The following is a 16,647-nucleotide window of genomic DNA, read 5'->3' on the forward strand; positions in this document are numbered from 1 at the left end:
TAATAGATAATGACTCTTTAAATAAAAAAAATAGTTGGATCCTACTTTTATTGGTTGGTCATGGTGTTGTTTTAATAGAATAGATAAAATTTAATAAATATTTTTGATCGAATAACCTATTTTAATCCCGTTAAACTAAATGAATTTATATGAATGTTTATTTCTATTAAAACCGTTAAACCCTATTTGAACATCTTGCTCTTTGTTAATTGATAAACTTAATGTCTATGTAAAATATTTAAAATTTGAATAAATTAATGTCTAGTTGAATAAATCTTAATTTTTTGAGATGTAAGTTATAATTAGTTAAAATAATTAAATATACCAAATTTTATTATAACTAAATATTATATTTTAATAGTCGGTGAAAATAGTATATATTTTCTTTCGTAATATTAAAGGTGAAAAAAAGGAAACCACAATAAGTATTTTTATTTGGTATTTCTTAACAAATATAAAGTGTCTGTGGTATAAAAATTAAATTTTATACTTTTTAACCGAGATTATAAGGAATAATTAGCATACAATTATAGAAATATATGTCAATAATGTAACTGTATACATAATTATATAAAATAATGTGTTCTATTAATAAAATAAAAGGTTAAAATTCTAAAAAGAAAAAGGTTCAGATTATCCAATAACACAAAAGAAAATTTTGATAGAATACTGTTGAAAGGAAGTAAGCAAACTTAATTTTGATATAAACCCAAAAGAAAAGAATAATTATTATCATTTATATAACAGTTGCCTAATATAAATATTAGAAAGAAGTGGTGTGGCCATCGATAATTATGGAAAGGAGGTTACAAAATACATGTTTTGACCACTAGATGGTAGTTATGGAAATACAGTTTTAATTTCAATTCAGTTTAAAAATATTATATTTTTTTTCTAGATTTGATAACATAGAAAAACAATTATTAGACTCAACATATATCAATTGGTCATACTTGTGTTTTAATAGAATAAACTAGATTTTGACCCGTCCTTCGAAGAGCGGGTATATTTTTTGTTTTAATTTTATAAAAAGAATTTAATTTTTATATTTGTGTATTCTTTGTCATCTTATTGGTGTATAATCAAAATTTATTTTATAAAATAATAGCAATTTAAAAATTGATCCAACATACGTTTGGTTCTTTGTAATTATATTCTGTGTTCCCGTTTTTTTTTGTAATCATATTGTATGTTCTAGAATTTGACCCGTATTTCTACTGTTGGTTTGTAATTTTTTTTGTTTTTATGTTTCTATAAATATGTTTCTAGAAATTTAATTTATGTCTAACTGTTTATTCATTTTATTTAAGAAGCTTCTTATTATTCTCTTTATATAATTGTATCTAATTAGTTAATCAATATTAGGGAGATTATCAATAAGTGTTACATATTTATAGAAACATTAAAAAGAATTACAAACCAACATTAGATCCACAGATCAAAATCTAAAACATATAATATGATTACAAAGAAACGGGTACACAAACATATAATTACAAAGAACCGAACGTATGGTGGATCAACTTTTAAATTGCTATTATTTTATAAAATATATTTTGATTAAAATTTATACACAAATATGGTTACAAAGAATACACAAATATTTTTTTTTTAAATATCATTTTTGCCAACAAATTTTTAATTAATGGCCCAAATGATGAAAAAAGAAAGAAAATACATATGGTGCAAGACAAATAAAAGTAAACCAAAAAATATAAATTATAGTGGAATAAACTGTACACGTCAATTGTTGCAGTTATATTCAGAATAATTATGACAGTTTCATTTCACTAGCTTACCTCATTATTATACGAAGAAAAAGTGATAATTGTCATTGGTAGATAAAATTAGAACGTGTTAGTGCTTTGATATAATTAGATGCAGTTATATAAAAATTAGTTTTTTTTAACTGGATCCTACTTTTATCAATTGGTTACACTGCTGTTTTAATAGAATAAATTAAACGCTTAAATTAGTGTTACAAAAAAAACTCGCAAATTTACTTACATTTGTCCGAATATCCACAATGTTTTTTTTTAACCATCCGAATATCCACAATGTTATCATATCGTTGAAAGGAATGTACAGTTTTCATCGTTCTTTTTTTTTTTTTTTTTGACAACCAGTTTTCAACGTTCAAAGTTCGTTTGACTACTAAAGATTATGACATTATTATGTGTACTAGTACATATAATATTCCAACTTGAATATGAAAGTTAAGCTGATAAGGCATATGTGTGAATCTTTGAACTTTTAATAATTAAATATTATAATTGACTTTGCACCATTTGATGTATTATAGTTCGAGTTTAATGATAGAAACTGAGATTGGGAAAATAATTTTTAATCAGACAAGACAAAAAAAAGTATATAAAAGCTATACACGGTTAAGAGAATTACTGTTTACAAGTTACAACCCACTATAACCGAAAATAACGATTAATGTTCTGTTAACCATATTTTGTAAGGCAACGGTAACATTCTATACTAAATACTAATACTATTGATTAAAAGTGTATAACCGAACCCTAATAACAATTGACTTTTTTTATTAACTGACAAGATGAAATAGTCAAATACTTACAGACGTGGTAAGCAAAACCTTGTCGTCATTATTATAATACTTAGATGTAATTGTCTAAGTATATAAAAAAACTAAGGCTTATACATCTAAGTCAATGATTTTTTTGGTTTGGTTCTATATATATTCACAGGTAAGCATTCATCGTCAACTCAAAGACCAATCTCTCTAATATAACTTGTTAAAAAACACATCTTCTCTTCATAGCATCAAAAGAGTAGAAGCCAAGTTAACACCATCAAAAGATTCAAGAAGAAGAGAAGAGAGAGCTTACATCTTTCAATGGCGAAAAAGGCCAAGTTTGCTTTCTTCTCTTCATCATCTCCTAAGTCTCTCCCTTCTTCTCCTTCTTCATTCACATCTTTCCCAGCTTCTCCTCTGAGCCAGAACTTTACTCAGTCTTCCATGGAGGAAGCCGTGGAGAGAGCAGAAGCAGTCATCAGAAAATGGGACCCAAACACGCCTTCCTTCACCAAGATCGTCTCTCTGTTCAACCACAGCAGAAAAGAAGCCAAAGAGTTCATCATTTGCGTCCGTGACCTACGCAAAGCGATGCACTTTCTTGTCTCCCAAGACTCTCAATCCCCTAAGCTTGCTCTTGCGCAGACCCTGATGCAGATCGCCATGACGAGGCTGGAGAAAGAGTTCTTCCAGATATTATCTTCAAACAGAGACAAGCTTGACCCTGAATCAGTTTCAGGTCAATCCTCAATCTCCAGCAACTCCGAGTTTGAAGATATCATGCAATCTGATGATGAAGATGAGATCAAGAAAGCTGGTGAGTCCATCACTCAGGTTGAGAAAGCTTCAGCTGTGGTGATGTCTGACTTAAAGGCCATAGCAGAGAGTATGATCAGCTGCGGATATGGTAAAGAGTGTGTAAAGATTTACAAAAGGATCAGAAAGTCGATAGTGGATGAAGGGCTGAGCTTGCTTGGGATCGAAACCTACAAAGCCCCAAGATTTCACAGAACGGACTGGGTCACACTCGAGCATATGATCAAGAACTGGATCAGAGCTGCAAAGATTGGCGTAGCCACGCTCTTCCGCGGAGAGAAACTTCTCTGTGACCATGTCTTTTCAGCTTCGAACTCAACGAGAGAGTCGTGCTTTTACGAGATTGCATACGAAGCGGCCACTAACCTTTTCAAGTTCCCTGAGTTTGTTGCCAAGGAGAAGAAGTCTCACGAGAGGATCTTCTCACTGATGGATCTCCAGGCTGCGATCTCTGATCTCTGGCAGGACATAGAGATGATCTTCCACTTCGGTTCAGTAGCAGGTGTGAAGTCTCAGGCGCTCTCATCATTGGAAAAGCTAAAGGTTTCAATCCACAGTGCTCTCGTTGATTTTGAATCAACCATTCAGAAGGATTCAACGAAAGCTCTTACACCTGGAGGAGGGGTTCATAAGCTGACAAGATCAACAATGAGTTTCATCTCCTCCCTTTCTAAACACAGCCGTGTCTTGTCTGAAATCCTTGCAGACCATCCGCTCCCGAGAAACACACGGCTGCTTGAATCTTACATCAGAACTCCAGTCTCGGAAGATGAAGAGCGCAATCACGCACTCTCGGCCCATTTCGCTTGGCTCATCCTTGTCTTGCTATGCAAGCTAGACACCAAAGCAGAGCATTACAAGGACGTTTCACTATCCTACCTCTTCCTTGCAAACAACCTTCACTTCATCATCGAAACGGTTCGTTCAACTCACCTGAGGGATCTCCTCGGAGAAGATTGGCTCACTAAGCACAGCGATAAACTAAGCGCTTACGCTGCGAACTATGAGATAGTAGCATGGTCCAATGTTTACATGTCTTTACCAGTGGAACCCACAGACCTATCACCAGAGGAGGCCAAAACATACTTCAAAAGGTTTCACACGGCTTTTGAGGAAGCATATATGAATCAATCATCAAGAGTTGTATCGGATTCAAAACTTAGGGATGGATTGAAGGTTTCAATAGCAAAGAAGCTTGTACCTGAATACAGAGAGTTTTACAGGAAGTACTTACCAATGCTTGGCCAAGAGAGAAACATCGAGATGCTAGTGAGGTTCAAGCCAGATAACTTGGAGAATTACATCTCTGATCTGTTCCATGGAACACCAATACTTGCCTCATCTTCCGTCTCTTCATCTTCTTCGTCTTCTTCATCATGGATGTCACTTGGGTGTGTTTCAGGCTGAGACACTACAGTTCTGTCTGAATATTGTTTTCATTGTGTTCAAAAAAAAGAGGAGAAGATAAAAACAAAACTGTTTACATTATTAAAAATATTAAACTGAGTTTCTCATCACACAGAGCATAATGTGTTGTAGAACATAAGCATTGTTCACTCCTCGAATAACTAGAAAACAAACGAAATAGGATACGCAACAAAACAAACGGATTGCAACAACTACTTAGGAACTCCATGATCTGAAGGAGAGGATAAAGATTGCCAACCAGTACAGATTTGGATGATTTGCTTGAGAGTATCCGATGGAGGCTCCACAGTCCATGTCGGGTAATGCTCGCTTGGATGGAACACACATTCTCCCCCGGCCCCTGTCAACAAGGAAGCTTGAGCTCCGTTCAAGAACAAGTCATTCTCAGATCGAACCAACCCAGCTCTTACTTCTTCCCTGTCAGGAGCCTACAAATACATTTACATAAGATGAAGATACTGGTAATGAAGAATACTAGCAGAGGATGAAGCAAGTGAAAGAGAGAACCAACCTTCTCTGGGTAGTATTCAAAAGTCTTCTTCTTCACTCCAGCTTCGTATATATTGCATTGAGAGAACACCTGAGATTTGAAGAAAGTAACTTTATGACCTAAAGCTATTGGCTTTCTAGACAAACAGACAGCTATACATAAAGTAAGAGTTTTTACCTGCGCTTCTACGCTGGCACAGACAGCATATATCCCCCAGTTTCTTGTATAATTGTTATACAAATGAACTTTACCAAACCTGAGACGAGGATGCCTCTGCCTAGTTCCATCAAAGAAACAATGATGAATCGTCACTCTGATACACCTATCATCAACATGAGAAGGATCTGCTCCAATCAACATCGTCTTATCATGCTGCCCAAAGTAACATCTGTAAAACCAAAAACACAAAAACTAAGCACCAGTCACAACACTCACAAGTAAACCATAAACATAGGCTCCAAATGGTAACAGCAGATTGAGCAGTGCAGGACAAGCGGTATAACTGCGGTAAGGTTTTAACAGTTATAAAAATATATAGATATATGGTATATGTAGAGATTTTTGTTACTGTTAAGTACGGTGCGGGATGGAGCGGTTGGAAACATTCGGAGCCATAAACCTAACCTAACCTCACCTAGAAACAGTGATATCAGTGCTCTGTCTAGTGATATCAATAAGCCCATCATCGTAATCTCTCAAGCTACACCTATCAATCCAAATGTGTCTAGACTTTGGCTTAATCTGAATCCCATCGACATCATGGCCTCTCCCGCCTTCAAACTCCAAGTTGCAAATGATGATATGTTCACATTCTTTGAGTCTGATCCCTTTCCCTGTGAGCTTGATCCGTTGTCCTCTCCCATCGATCGTCTTGTGAGAGGAGACGCTCAAGTATGAATTGAGGTGTATAGTTCCGGAGACCGCGAACACGATCCATAACGGCTCTCTCCTCCTACCTCCTTCGCGGAGAGATCCAGGTCCATCATCTAACAACCAATCACACAATCGATTCGAAAGCGAAATTAAGATCGAGTTACGCGGAGATTCGTGGATATGTTCAACGATTGTAGATCGAACCTGCGAGAGATGTGACGACGTAGAGATCGCCGTGGAGACCACCGACGGCGAAGCGGCCGAAACCCTCGGCGCGGCCGGCTAAAGCTCTGAGGTTGCAATCGACGTCGGCGTATGGTAGCGTTGTCATCGTTTCGTCCTTATGCGACGTCGTCTCGTGTGTCTTTGAGTTTTCTTTGAGAAGCTATTATTATCTTTGAGAAAGTACGAAAAACGTTAGAACCAAAAATAGTATTGAATGTAAAATTGAGAATTTAACAGTCTCATAAAATAGTAATATAGTATATATAGTTTTTTTTTTTTGGGATCAAAAATAGTATATAGTTTAAATGGTAAAAACTAAACAGTTAAGGATTTTCCTTTCCTTTACACAAATTATTATGAATAGGGTTTGAAAAGTAATTATTGTATGAGTTTCTCCAATTTTGATAGTTCTATTCATTATTTTATTGATATTTAATTTAATTACTGAGAACTTTTTTTATCATATTTGTAAGTTTCTATGTTAGGGAGTTATCACATGATCTTAGCATGAAAAATATCTTAAGTTTTTGAGAAAATAAATGAGAGTGATCAGAGATTCTGATTTGAGAATTTGTAAAATCGATATTAACAATTACTGATATATGTGTTCTTTTTAGATGGTTTAATTTTCTCTTACTACTAAAATTTAACTATATAATTCAAATATCTTCAAATTTTATATTATATTGGTTAAATACTTATTTCAAGAGTTCCTGACACTGGAGATGATTTTCTGGTTACTGATGAACACATGTTATATACCAAAAACATAGCTTTAACCCAGAATTTGCTTGATGCCATAATCCTAACACCATTGTTGGCCATTTGGCTTTAGTGATGAGCTGGTATATTGTCAAATTTACAGATTTGGAAAAGTGATGTCGAGACGTGGCTTTCACCGCATACCGCCTTCTGATTAATTTTGTTTGCATGTTTCTAAAGCCGAACCAACCAAAAAATGTATGACTTACGTTGATCTTGTTGAGACTAGTGAGTCGCCACAAATAGAGCTTGCTAGTGCGAGTTGAGGTATCCGGGTTTCAGCTCTATGTTTCCTACCTCGGTGGTAGTTGGTAGCTAGGCTGAGGTTTCTTGTCGATTGGTGCTTTGCAAAACTGCGTAAAAATGATGTAAATCAGTTAAAGTAACGTCTTAGGTAAGTCAATTTCTACTGAATGAAGCTTTATACTTATCTCAGGCCCATAAAAAAGCTCAAACTAATTTACAAAGGAGTAGTGCGGTCCACGTACAAACTCTCACTGTGAATATTCAAATAGGCCGTAAGATAAACTCACATCCGCGTGGCCACAAAACAAATTGTAATAGGGTGCTTTTAAATCTGGGTTGCTTAGCAAACCAAAATCTGCCTACCACCAGATCACCAGTAGTTTCATATTTTATTTAAGATATATTTACCATGTGCCAAGGCCAAACTTTCGGTCAACTTTTGCTTCTTCTCTATCTGGTTAGCTTGTGTATTATATGTTTCATTGTCTTCTAGATCATTCGGAGTTGCTTCTTCTTCTTGCTCTATTGTATTGTTTTAGTTTTAGTTTTTTTTTTCGTTTTTAGTTTTCTCTATGTTCAATTAAAAATTTTGATATAAATTTTAACACTTACACATAAGAAAAAGGTTTGCATCCATCAAACTAAGCTAGATAGTGCATGCATAGATCTTAATTTGGTCCTCATTTTTATGGGCTCTTATTGTTAGAAAAACAATACATACTAGAGTTTTGAATTTATTTTAATAAAATAAACATATAAAAATTATCATAGCACAAAAATGTAATGATTGCACAGATATGCATCCATATGATGTTTGTTTTTATTTATAGTATCTGAAATTTATGATAGATCGACATTTTTTAATTGTCTGTAATTTATTGGTTTCTCATATTGTGGTAGGATACTAAACCAATTAAAATGATATAACATATTCGTCAATTAGTAATTTTTAATTACATTAACCATTTGATGCATTTATTTATAACCTAAAATATCAATTATTATGTTTATGTATATTAATAAATCAATCTTTCCAAAATAAAATATTTTATGTTAAATAAAATTTACTTATGTTTTAATAAAATAAATATATGTCTTTAAGTTTTTATAAGATAAAAATTTTTTGTGTCTACTTTCGAGGAAATATTAGATTAAATTATCAAATATATATGTGTGAACAATATTAATCATCAAATTATTTAACATACATTGGCAAAATAACCTTATATGTTTTAATAAAACATTTATAGTTTATATTTTGTATTTTTTTTTGGGAACTATTTTATATTTTGTATGTAAAATGATATAATAATATACATGAATATATAATATTTAAAGTTTGTATGCTACATTTTAAATAAATCTGTTTCATTTTATTGTAAACAATGATTAGAGAATAGTCTGTTTATAGAATAATGGTAAGTTTGATTAGAGAATTATTTAACAAAATAAATAATTTAAGTTATTATTTTTCACATAAAAAATGTTTTGAATTATGTGTTTGGATACATAGCTTTTCACCGACTGAAACTAAGATAGAAAAAAGTTTGAGTAAAATATATTAACCCGAACTTTTAACCATATGTAAAACCCGGTTCTTTTTACATTTTTTTATTTTTATAATTGGCACAAAGTAGAGATGGCAATCATGGATGTGGACCGCTGGCCTGGCCCGTAAAGGACTGTCATGGAACGGTATTGGGACGAGGTTTTTTAGGCCCGTATATTTTCCGGTCTCGTGGGACGTGTCTTTGCCGGACTGGGTCTTTTGCAGGATAGGCCGAAACGGATCATGCGGGATTACATGAACCCGTATATTTTTCTTCAATTCTTATTTTACCCGAAAAAAACGAGAAGGAGAGTGAGAAGAAAGCGATTCTTGTGATTTTTTCCCAGAAAACATGAGTTCCGGCGATGATGATTCGAGCTCCGGCGATGACGGCTCCAGCTCCAGCAATGACGATTGGAGCTCTGGTGGAGTTTTGATTTGGTTTTCTCTTTTTATTACACACAACTATGAATTATTTTTATTACAATGTGATATTTCTTGTTTAAGTTGATTGGTTTTATTTTCAGTACTGTGAAGTGGTGTTTTTCTTAATTAATTAAATTTAATTACAATGGTGTTGTTTAAGAGAAAAGTTAGTTGTATATCACATCACTTGTATAGTTTGGCAAAATGTTTCAGAAATTTATTTGCAATCCAAATAATTAAAAAGAGAGATGGTTTGATGAAGACATACAATACTTGAGCCAAATTATTACAAAGACAATAACTCAATCAGATTCAAACTTAACAAAAGCTTATGCTGATAACAAAAGAAGACTTTTAACTCAAGAATGCAAGCACTAACGGAGCTTTGTGACATTGATTTTGATAAGGCTTTTGTGAAGCTTAATGAGCTCTATTCAACTCTTTTACACAACTCTTCTACTTGAACATTCATGAAAAAAGCTGTAGCAGGCGGTTTGATAACGAGGCGTCCCGCGGAACGGTCCGCAAAGGCCTATATATTCTGTTGTACGGGTTTGAGCCATCATTTTGAAGACCGCAGCCCATGCGAGACATGCCCGCTGTGACCCGCTCGACGACTAACCCACCGCAGTACGGAACAAAACGGGATGGGTAAACCTGTTTGACATCTCTAGCACAAAGTTAATATTGATTAACTAATAAATAAAAATATGCACTATTATTATGGTAATATAATTAATGATGTAATGTATTATTGTGGTAATATAATTTATGAAGTTGTTAAGGTGAGTGAAAAAATTGGAATGACAATTAGTGTAATAACTTGTTAAAAGAAGGTTAAAATAAATTTGAAGATTTTTTACCCACGACAAAGATATAGAGAAAAAATTTATAATGATATGACGAAACATATTTTATACTTAACCCTAATTGATTAAAAGAATTCAACCAGAGCTAAATAAAAACATTTCGTTTGTTATTTTATTGGTTTGATTGTTTTGTTTCTGGCTCCCAGCTTTGTAGCTTCCATCCATGTCAAACAACATTAAACAGAGGCTCTCATGCCTTTTTTTTCCGTTTGTGGCCCTATTTCGGGACCTGCCCTGATGGTGTACCAAACTTAGATGTGACTTGAGTTGGAGTTGCCAAGCTGCATTTTCTTCGAAGCCTTATCACGAATTTAATAACCACACGTATATATCTAAATATATATATATATATATTTTTTTTATGTAACCACGTATATATATATACATTATGTGGAAAATGATGCGTTATAAGTGATGAAGATAATGGTTGCCGCACAGGTTAGGTTACGTACGTATTATAACCATGTGGCTCCTTCATGTTTTAGTACTTCTTTTCTGTTTTTGTATATGGAGTTGCAACCTGTCAACACCAAGTCTAGTGTATTAGTACATGAACGTAGCGAACTATACGCCCCCATCACAAAATGTCATTACTAAGAGCTTCCTTAATCCTGATACCACCATATACCATATATGATATGGATACACCCAGGGGCGGATCTAGGACTACATTTAGATGGGGCAGATGACCTTTTTACAGTATGTCTAGTTTTTTAAGTGGGGCGGTTCTTAGATTTTATACTAGTTTCTATATGAAAATTTAAAATCAGACAGGGCTCGTGCCACCATAACGTTGCCTTTGTGTCGGCCCCGACACACCATCAGTGAGATCGATCCCCAAGCTGCAGCCAAGCACCGCCGTGTGACATCACTTAGCAGTACTAGAGAGTCTGCGATGTCAATGTTTTGGCGTTTATAAATTGGTAGATTAGGACTGTGATTTTGATTAAGGTCGACTGATTTAATATATGTTTCTTAGACGTACATTCTTAAGAATTTTCTTAAGTAAATAATATGGATTTCTGAGTTTTTGTAAAAGATATATGAATATGTTCCCAATATGCATTCTTTGATACCAAAAGTGGTTCTTAGTGTGCCACAACAAAGATGTTCTCCGTACGCATCAGGTAGGAGGGCTTTGTTCGTCTTATGCAACATCGTTGCTGCACCACAGCGTCAACCGCAGCTGCATCTTGTTGTAATCAATAAGTTGAACGTCGAGGATTTTTTGTAGTTCTTAAATATTAACCTATTTTCATTGGAAATGTTACCGTAACAATATCATAATTTTAAAATATGTAATTTATCTTAATACAAAATCGAAGATTAATGGCTAAATTAGTGTGGAAGCACAATAGTCAACTAAGGTTTAAAAATTTCTACGTCCAAGTTTGGAGTTCACATTTTAAACTATACAATTTCTTGAAGATTATATGATGCAAACCTTATCGAAGGTTTCCGAACTCTGTAAGCAAAGCTGTTCGTTGTGATTGTTTACTGCAGAAAGAACATGTCGTTCCAAGTGTAATGTGTAATGTGATATCCAATGTTAAAAAATATGGCTAGAATCAGCAGCCACTATTGACAAAAGATCTGGTGGACCTTTCAGAGCGGACCTCACGGGACCCTCCGCATCACTCTATTCACATTTGGGACTTGGGAAACCACATTTAAAGCTTCAGTTCTAGAAGAAGAAAAATATATAAATATATCCGATTGAAGCACAACATTAAAGGTAGAACGTAAGGACATCTTTATTGGTGGGATGAAGAGAGAGGGAGAGAGAGTCCATTGTTTTACTTTTTTTTTTTTTTGGTCACTAAAGAGTAAGAGACAGTCCTTAATTAAGGGCTTTTCCCTTCTCTTTCTTACTCGGTTCCCACCCCTTTTCCCTAAAGGATGCCTTAAGGGACTCCCAATACAGATGCCTTAGATGCCTTAATAACTGCCTTGGATGATAATAGTAACTCAAACAAAAATTCCAACCGTTGAAGTTCTGGTGCCAACAAATTTTTTTACTATTTATGGACGGTAAAGTATCGTGGATCTATGGAGAAACATGTCACAAAAGAATCGTGGATCTTTATAGAAAACATCGCTGTGAATACAATTTGGTTGATGTCCCCATTTAAAATGCATGGTAGGTAAACTTTGATTGCGAATTAAAGTTGGAGAAGCCATACTGAGCATTGACTTACAAGCCTTTGAATCTACAAATATATAAACACGCAGCTCGTGATTATGGGTCATCTGATACATTTATATCGATATTAAATCTTACGAGACCCACACATGAACTTGCTGCTTCGTGGCTCCCTCACGCATCACACAAATTATATTAGTATTTTTTATTTCTTCTAGCAGTCAAAACACCAATATCTAATTTTTTTTATTAACCTAGATGTATTCTCAATCTATAGAAAAATCTAGACTAATTCTAAAAAAAAAGTGTAGTAGGCGGATATGCTCTTTCTCCAGATATTCAAGTAAGTTATAAACAATGAACTTCTATCCACATGCATGAGCATGACCATAGGATTGAGTGTAGAGGAATGCTTTCAGATTACTTACCAACCCAAAACTCGTCTGTCATTAGACCATCGTCGTGTGATTACCAATTTCTAACTTATTAAGAGTATTTTAACTCATCTCTATATTTGTTTTATAATAGTGTAAAAATGTAAAATTTCTCCAATCTATTTGCATTTCTTTTATATATAGAAGAAGAAATACAGTTTTCTTTCTATTTTTACTATATGATAAAAAAATTATTATAAAATATATTAAAACTAATTGTACGTGTATAAATTTTATTTTTAATATCAAAAATGGTCTTTAGAGAAATTCCAACAGAATTGTTATAAAGTTTCTTAACATTTGTTTCTAAAGTGAAACTAAAATGGATGATAGAAAGTTAGATAGGCTAGTTGGTTGAGAGCAGCTTCACTAGAAAATCCCACCAAAAACTCAAGAACCAATTTCATATAATTTTAGCTAGTTTTAAAAATAGAAATTAAAGATAATTAATGTAACTATTATTATTAATTTATTCTTATTCTACTTTTAAAGAAACCACATGGATTTTTATAAATATTGAACCTAACAACTAGTTACACATCCATCATTATAAAAGAGTTCGATGAACTTTATAATTCAAATGCCATCATCAGTTTGATTCAAAAGTCTATAAAAAACGCCGTATGATGAACTTGCCAATGAGTGCTAGAAAAATTACCATGCCATGTGTTATGGAGGAACCACCGTACATCCTCCCCGACGGATCACCTACGCTCGTCGAGTTACTGAAAGACTGCGACAGTTTCCGGAAGGAAGGTTCCAACTCCGTCACCAAAAGCGATGATACTTCCCATCACATAATAGATATCGATGCTTTACACGTACCACCAGCTGTACCGTTCGTCTTAGCCTTCAACAACCTCGAATACAGTGTCACTCTTCGCCAACGGTTTGGTTTCTCGTCCACTTCGGTGAAGACTCTACTCGATGATGTTTCCGGTGAGGCATGCGATGGCGATATCCTCGCCGTTCTCGGTGCAAGTGGAGCTGGAAAGTCCACGTTGATCGATGCATTAGCGGGACGTGTTGCAAAGGAGAGTCTTAGAGGGTCCGTCACACTAAACGGAGATAACGTTTTGCAATCCAATTTGTTGAAAGTGATATCTGCTTACGTCATGCAAGACGATCTCTTGTTTCCCATGCTGACCGTTAAAGAAACACTTATGTTCGCTTCTGAGTTTCGTCTCCCGAGAAGCTTGTCCAAGTCCAAGAAAATGGAACGTGTTGAAGCCCTAATAGACCAACTAGGGCTCAGAAACGCGGCGGATACAAGAATAGGAGATGAAGGACACCGTGGAGTCTCCGGTGGAGAACGGCGGCGCGTGTCAATAGGTATGACTTTTTTTTGAATGGGTGTAAAATTTATTCATCTCATAACTTTTTTATATTAGGTATGACATTATTATTATTTGTTGAGTGAGTGTAAAATTTATTCATCTCATAACTTTTTTATAATAGGTATGATACTATTATTATTTTTTGAATGAAAATAAAATTTATTCATCTCAAATTTTTATACAATAGGTATGGACATTATCCACGACCCTATCGTCTTGTTCCTGGACGAACCTACGTCTGGGTTGGATTCCACCAACGCATTTATGGTGGTGCAAGTTCTTAAGAGAATAGCTCAGAGTGGCAGTATCGTAATTATGTCGATACATCAACCAAGTGCTAGAATACTAGATTTGCTTGACCGTCTTATCATCTTATCTCGAGGCAAGAGTGTGTTCAACGGTTCTCCGGCAAATCTTCCTTCTTTCTTCTCCGACTTTGGTCATCCCATCCCGGAGAGAGAGAACATCACTGAGTTCGCACTTGACCTAGTTCGAGAGCTTGAAAGAGAGCCCAACGAAGGAACCAGAGAGCTAGTAGAGTTCAACGAAAAGTGGCAGAAAACGATATTCGCTCGAGACACGACACAAACTGGTTCTGACCAATCCTTGTCCTTAAAAGAAGCAATAGATGCAAGCGTTTCTAGAGGCAAACTAGTCTCCGGCTCATCTGGATCGAACCTCTTGTCCATGCAGACAGTATCTTCATACGCAAACCCGTCACTGTTTGAAACATTCATCTTAGCCAAACGTTACATGAAAAACTGGATTCGGATGCCTGAGCTTGTCGGAACAAGGATAGCTACCGTCATGGTGACTGGTTTTCTCTTAGCCACTGTGTACTGGAAGCTAGACAACACTCCAAGAGGTGCACAAGAGAGGTTAACCTTTTTCGCATTCGTGGTACCCACAATGTTCTATTGCTGTTTAGACAACGTCCCTGTTTTTATCCAAGAACGTTACATCTTCTTAAGAGAGACAGCACACAACGCTTACAGAACATCTTCATACGTCATATCTCATTCTCTAGTGACCATGCCTCAGTTAATAGCCCCGTCCATAGTATTTGCCTCCATCACATTCTGGACCGTTGGTTTGAACGGTGGGTTACAAGGTTTCTTCTTCTATGTCCTCATAATCTACGCTTCGTTTTGGTCGGGAGCATCTGTTGTTACTTTCATATCTGGTGTTCTTCCCAACATCATGTTAAGTTACATGGTCGCAATATCCTATCTCGCATACTGTTTACTCTTGAGTGGGTTCTACGTGAACCGAGATCGTATACCAATCTACTGGATGTGGTTCCATTACATTTCACTGCTCAAGTTTCCCTACGAGGCTGTATTAATCAACGAGTTTGATGACCCGTCTCGTTGCTTTGTTAAGGGAGTTCAAGTGTTCGATGGTACTCTTATCGGAGGAGTGTCTGATTCGGGAAAGGTTAAGCTCCTTCGAACTCTGGGAATGTCTCTAAGGAAGAGGATAACGGAGTCAACATGCTTAAGGACTGGCTCTGACTTACTTGCACAGCAAAGTATTACTCAATTGAGTAAGTGGGATTGCTTGTGGATTACGTTTGCTTGTGGCCTCTTTTTCAGGATCTTGTTTTACTTTGCTTTACTGTTTGGGAGAAAAAATAAGAGGACGTGAGGTAGTAGTCCCCCCACGAATAAGTATGTGCGTTAGCTACATATTTATGTGAACCTTTAAACTTTTAAATATTAGCTTCTCGAACGGTGTTTTTATTTCTTGTTTTTTTTTTGTATACTAATAGTAGTAAGATTTATTATGATCGTTTTATCTCTATGTATTCTTTTTATTTTCATCATCTCTGTGTATTTTTTTCTATACTTTATATACTTTTCCAAGTCATTTATGTAAGTATCTTACAAATAAGAAATCAAAGAAGAAGAGAGTCGTCTCTGCATTTGGAGATAGAAGCAATTCGTTGGACGACGAAAAGTAAGCTATGTCATTTTATCTAATAGATCTTCTATATATATCATATAACATATTTTTAAATAACAACCTTTACTTCAATGCATATATGTCGCCCTCACAGTCCTCCTCACAATCTTTAAACAATTTTTTTTTTATGTTATTAGAAGTGTTACAACTGTTCCATTCACTATTCACTAAAATAAAGTTATCATATAACAAGGAGATGTTAGAGCATCTCCAATGTAAAATTCTATTTTTTTCTTTCAAAATGGAGTAAAACTGAAAATGAAATAAAATTGCTCTAACCCTACTTCATTTCCCACTCCATAATAGAGTGATGAACAAACAAAAAATAGATTACTCCATTTATAGTATAAAATTCATTATAGAGTAAAATATGGAGTTGTGTTAGATCATTTCTTATTCCATATTCATTTTTACTTCATTTTAGAAGAAAAGATGGAGTATGAATGGAAATGCCCTTACTGAATTAGTGAATTCAATGGAAATTAATGGAATTCAAATCTTAAATGAAATCTACTGCCGTGGATTGAGTATTTGTTATAAAA

General features: G+C 34.8%; 3 protein-coding genes across 3 annotated transcripts; 2 read left to right on the top strand and 1 right to left on the bottom strand.

The window, feature by feature from the left end:
- Positions 1–1,332: 1,332 nt before the first annotated feature.
- On the top strand, positions 1,333–4,765 carry LOC106445341 (exocyst complex component EXO70H1). Its single transcript, XM_022717949.2, has one exon. It carries the CDS (start codon positions 2,864–2,866, stop codon positions 4,763–4,765), a length of 1,902 nt encoding a protein of 633 aa, XP_022573670.2. The 5' UTR covers positions 1,333–2,863.
- A 58-nt stretch (positions 4,766–4,823) lies between these two features.
- LOC106445342 (probable pectate lyase 4) lies at positions 4,824–6,609 on the bottom strand. The gene is made up of 5 exons (XM_013886868.3): positions 6,354–6,609; positions 5,911–6,262; positions 5,454–5,664; positions 5,298–5,366; positions 4,824–5,214 (listed from the first exon to the last, which is right to left on the bottom strand). The coding sequence occupies exons 1-5, from the start codon at positions 6,478–6,480 to the stop codon at positions 4,978–4,980; spliced, it is 996 nt and encodes a 331-aa protein (XP_013742322.1). The 5' UTR covers positions 6,481–6,609; the 3' UTR covers positions 4,824–4,977.
- A 6,716-nt stretch (positions 6,610–13,325) lies between these two features.
- LOC106445340 (ABC transporter G family member 19-like) lies at positions 13,326–16,074 on the top strand. The gene is made up of 2 exons (XM_013886867.3): positions 13,326–14,135; positions 14,328–16,074. Exons 1-2 carry the CDS (start codon positions 13,427–13,429, stop codon positions 15,785–15,787), a joined length of 2,169 nt encoding a protein of 722 aa, XP_013742321.1. The 5' UTR covers positions 13,326–13,426; the 3' UTR covers positions 15,788–16,074.
- Positions 16,075–16,647: the final 573 nt, after the last annotated feature.

Source organism: Brassica napus, chromosome A4 (assembly GCF_020379485.1).
Source record: "Brassica napus cultivar Da-Ae chromosome A4, Da-Ae, whole genome shotgun sequence".
Taxonomy (NCBI): Eukaryota; Viridiplantae; Streptophyta; class Magnoliopsida; order Brassicales; family Brassicaceae; genus Brassica; species Brassica napus.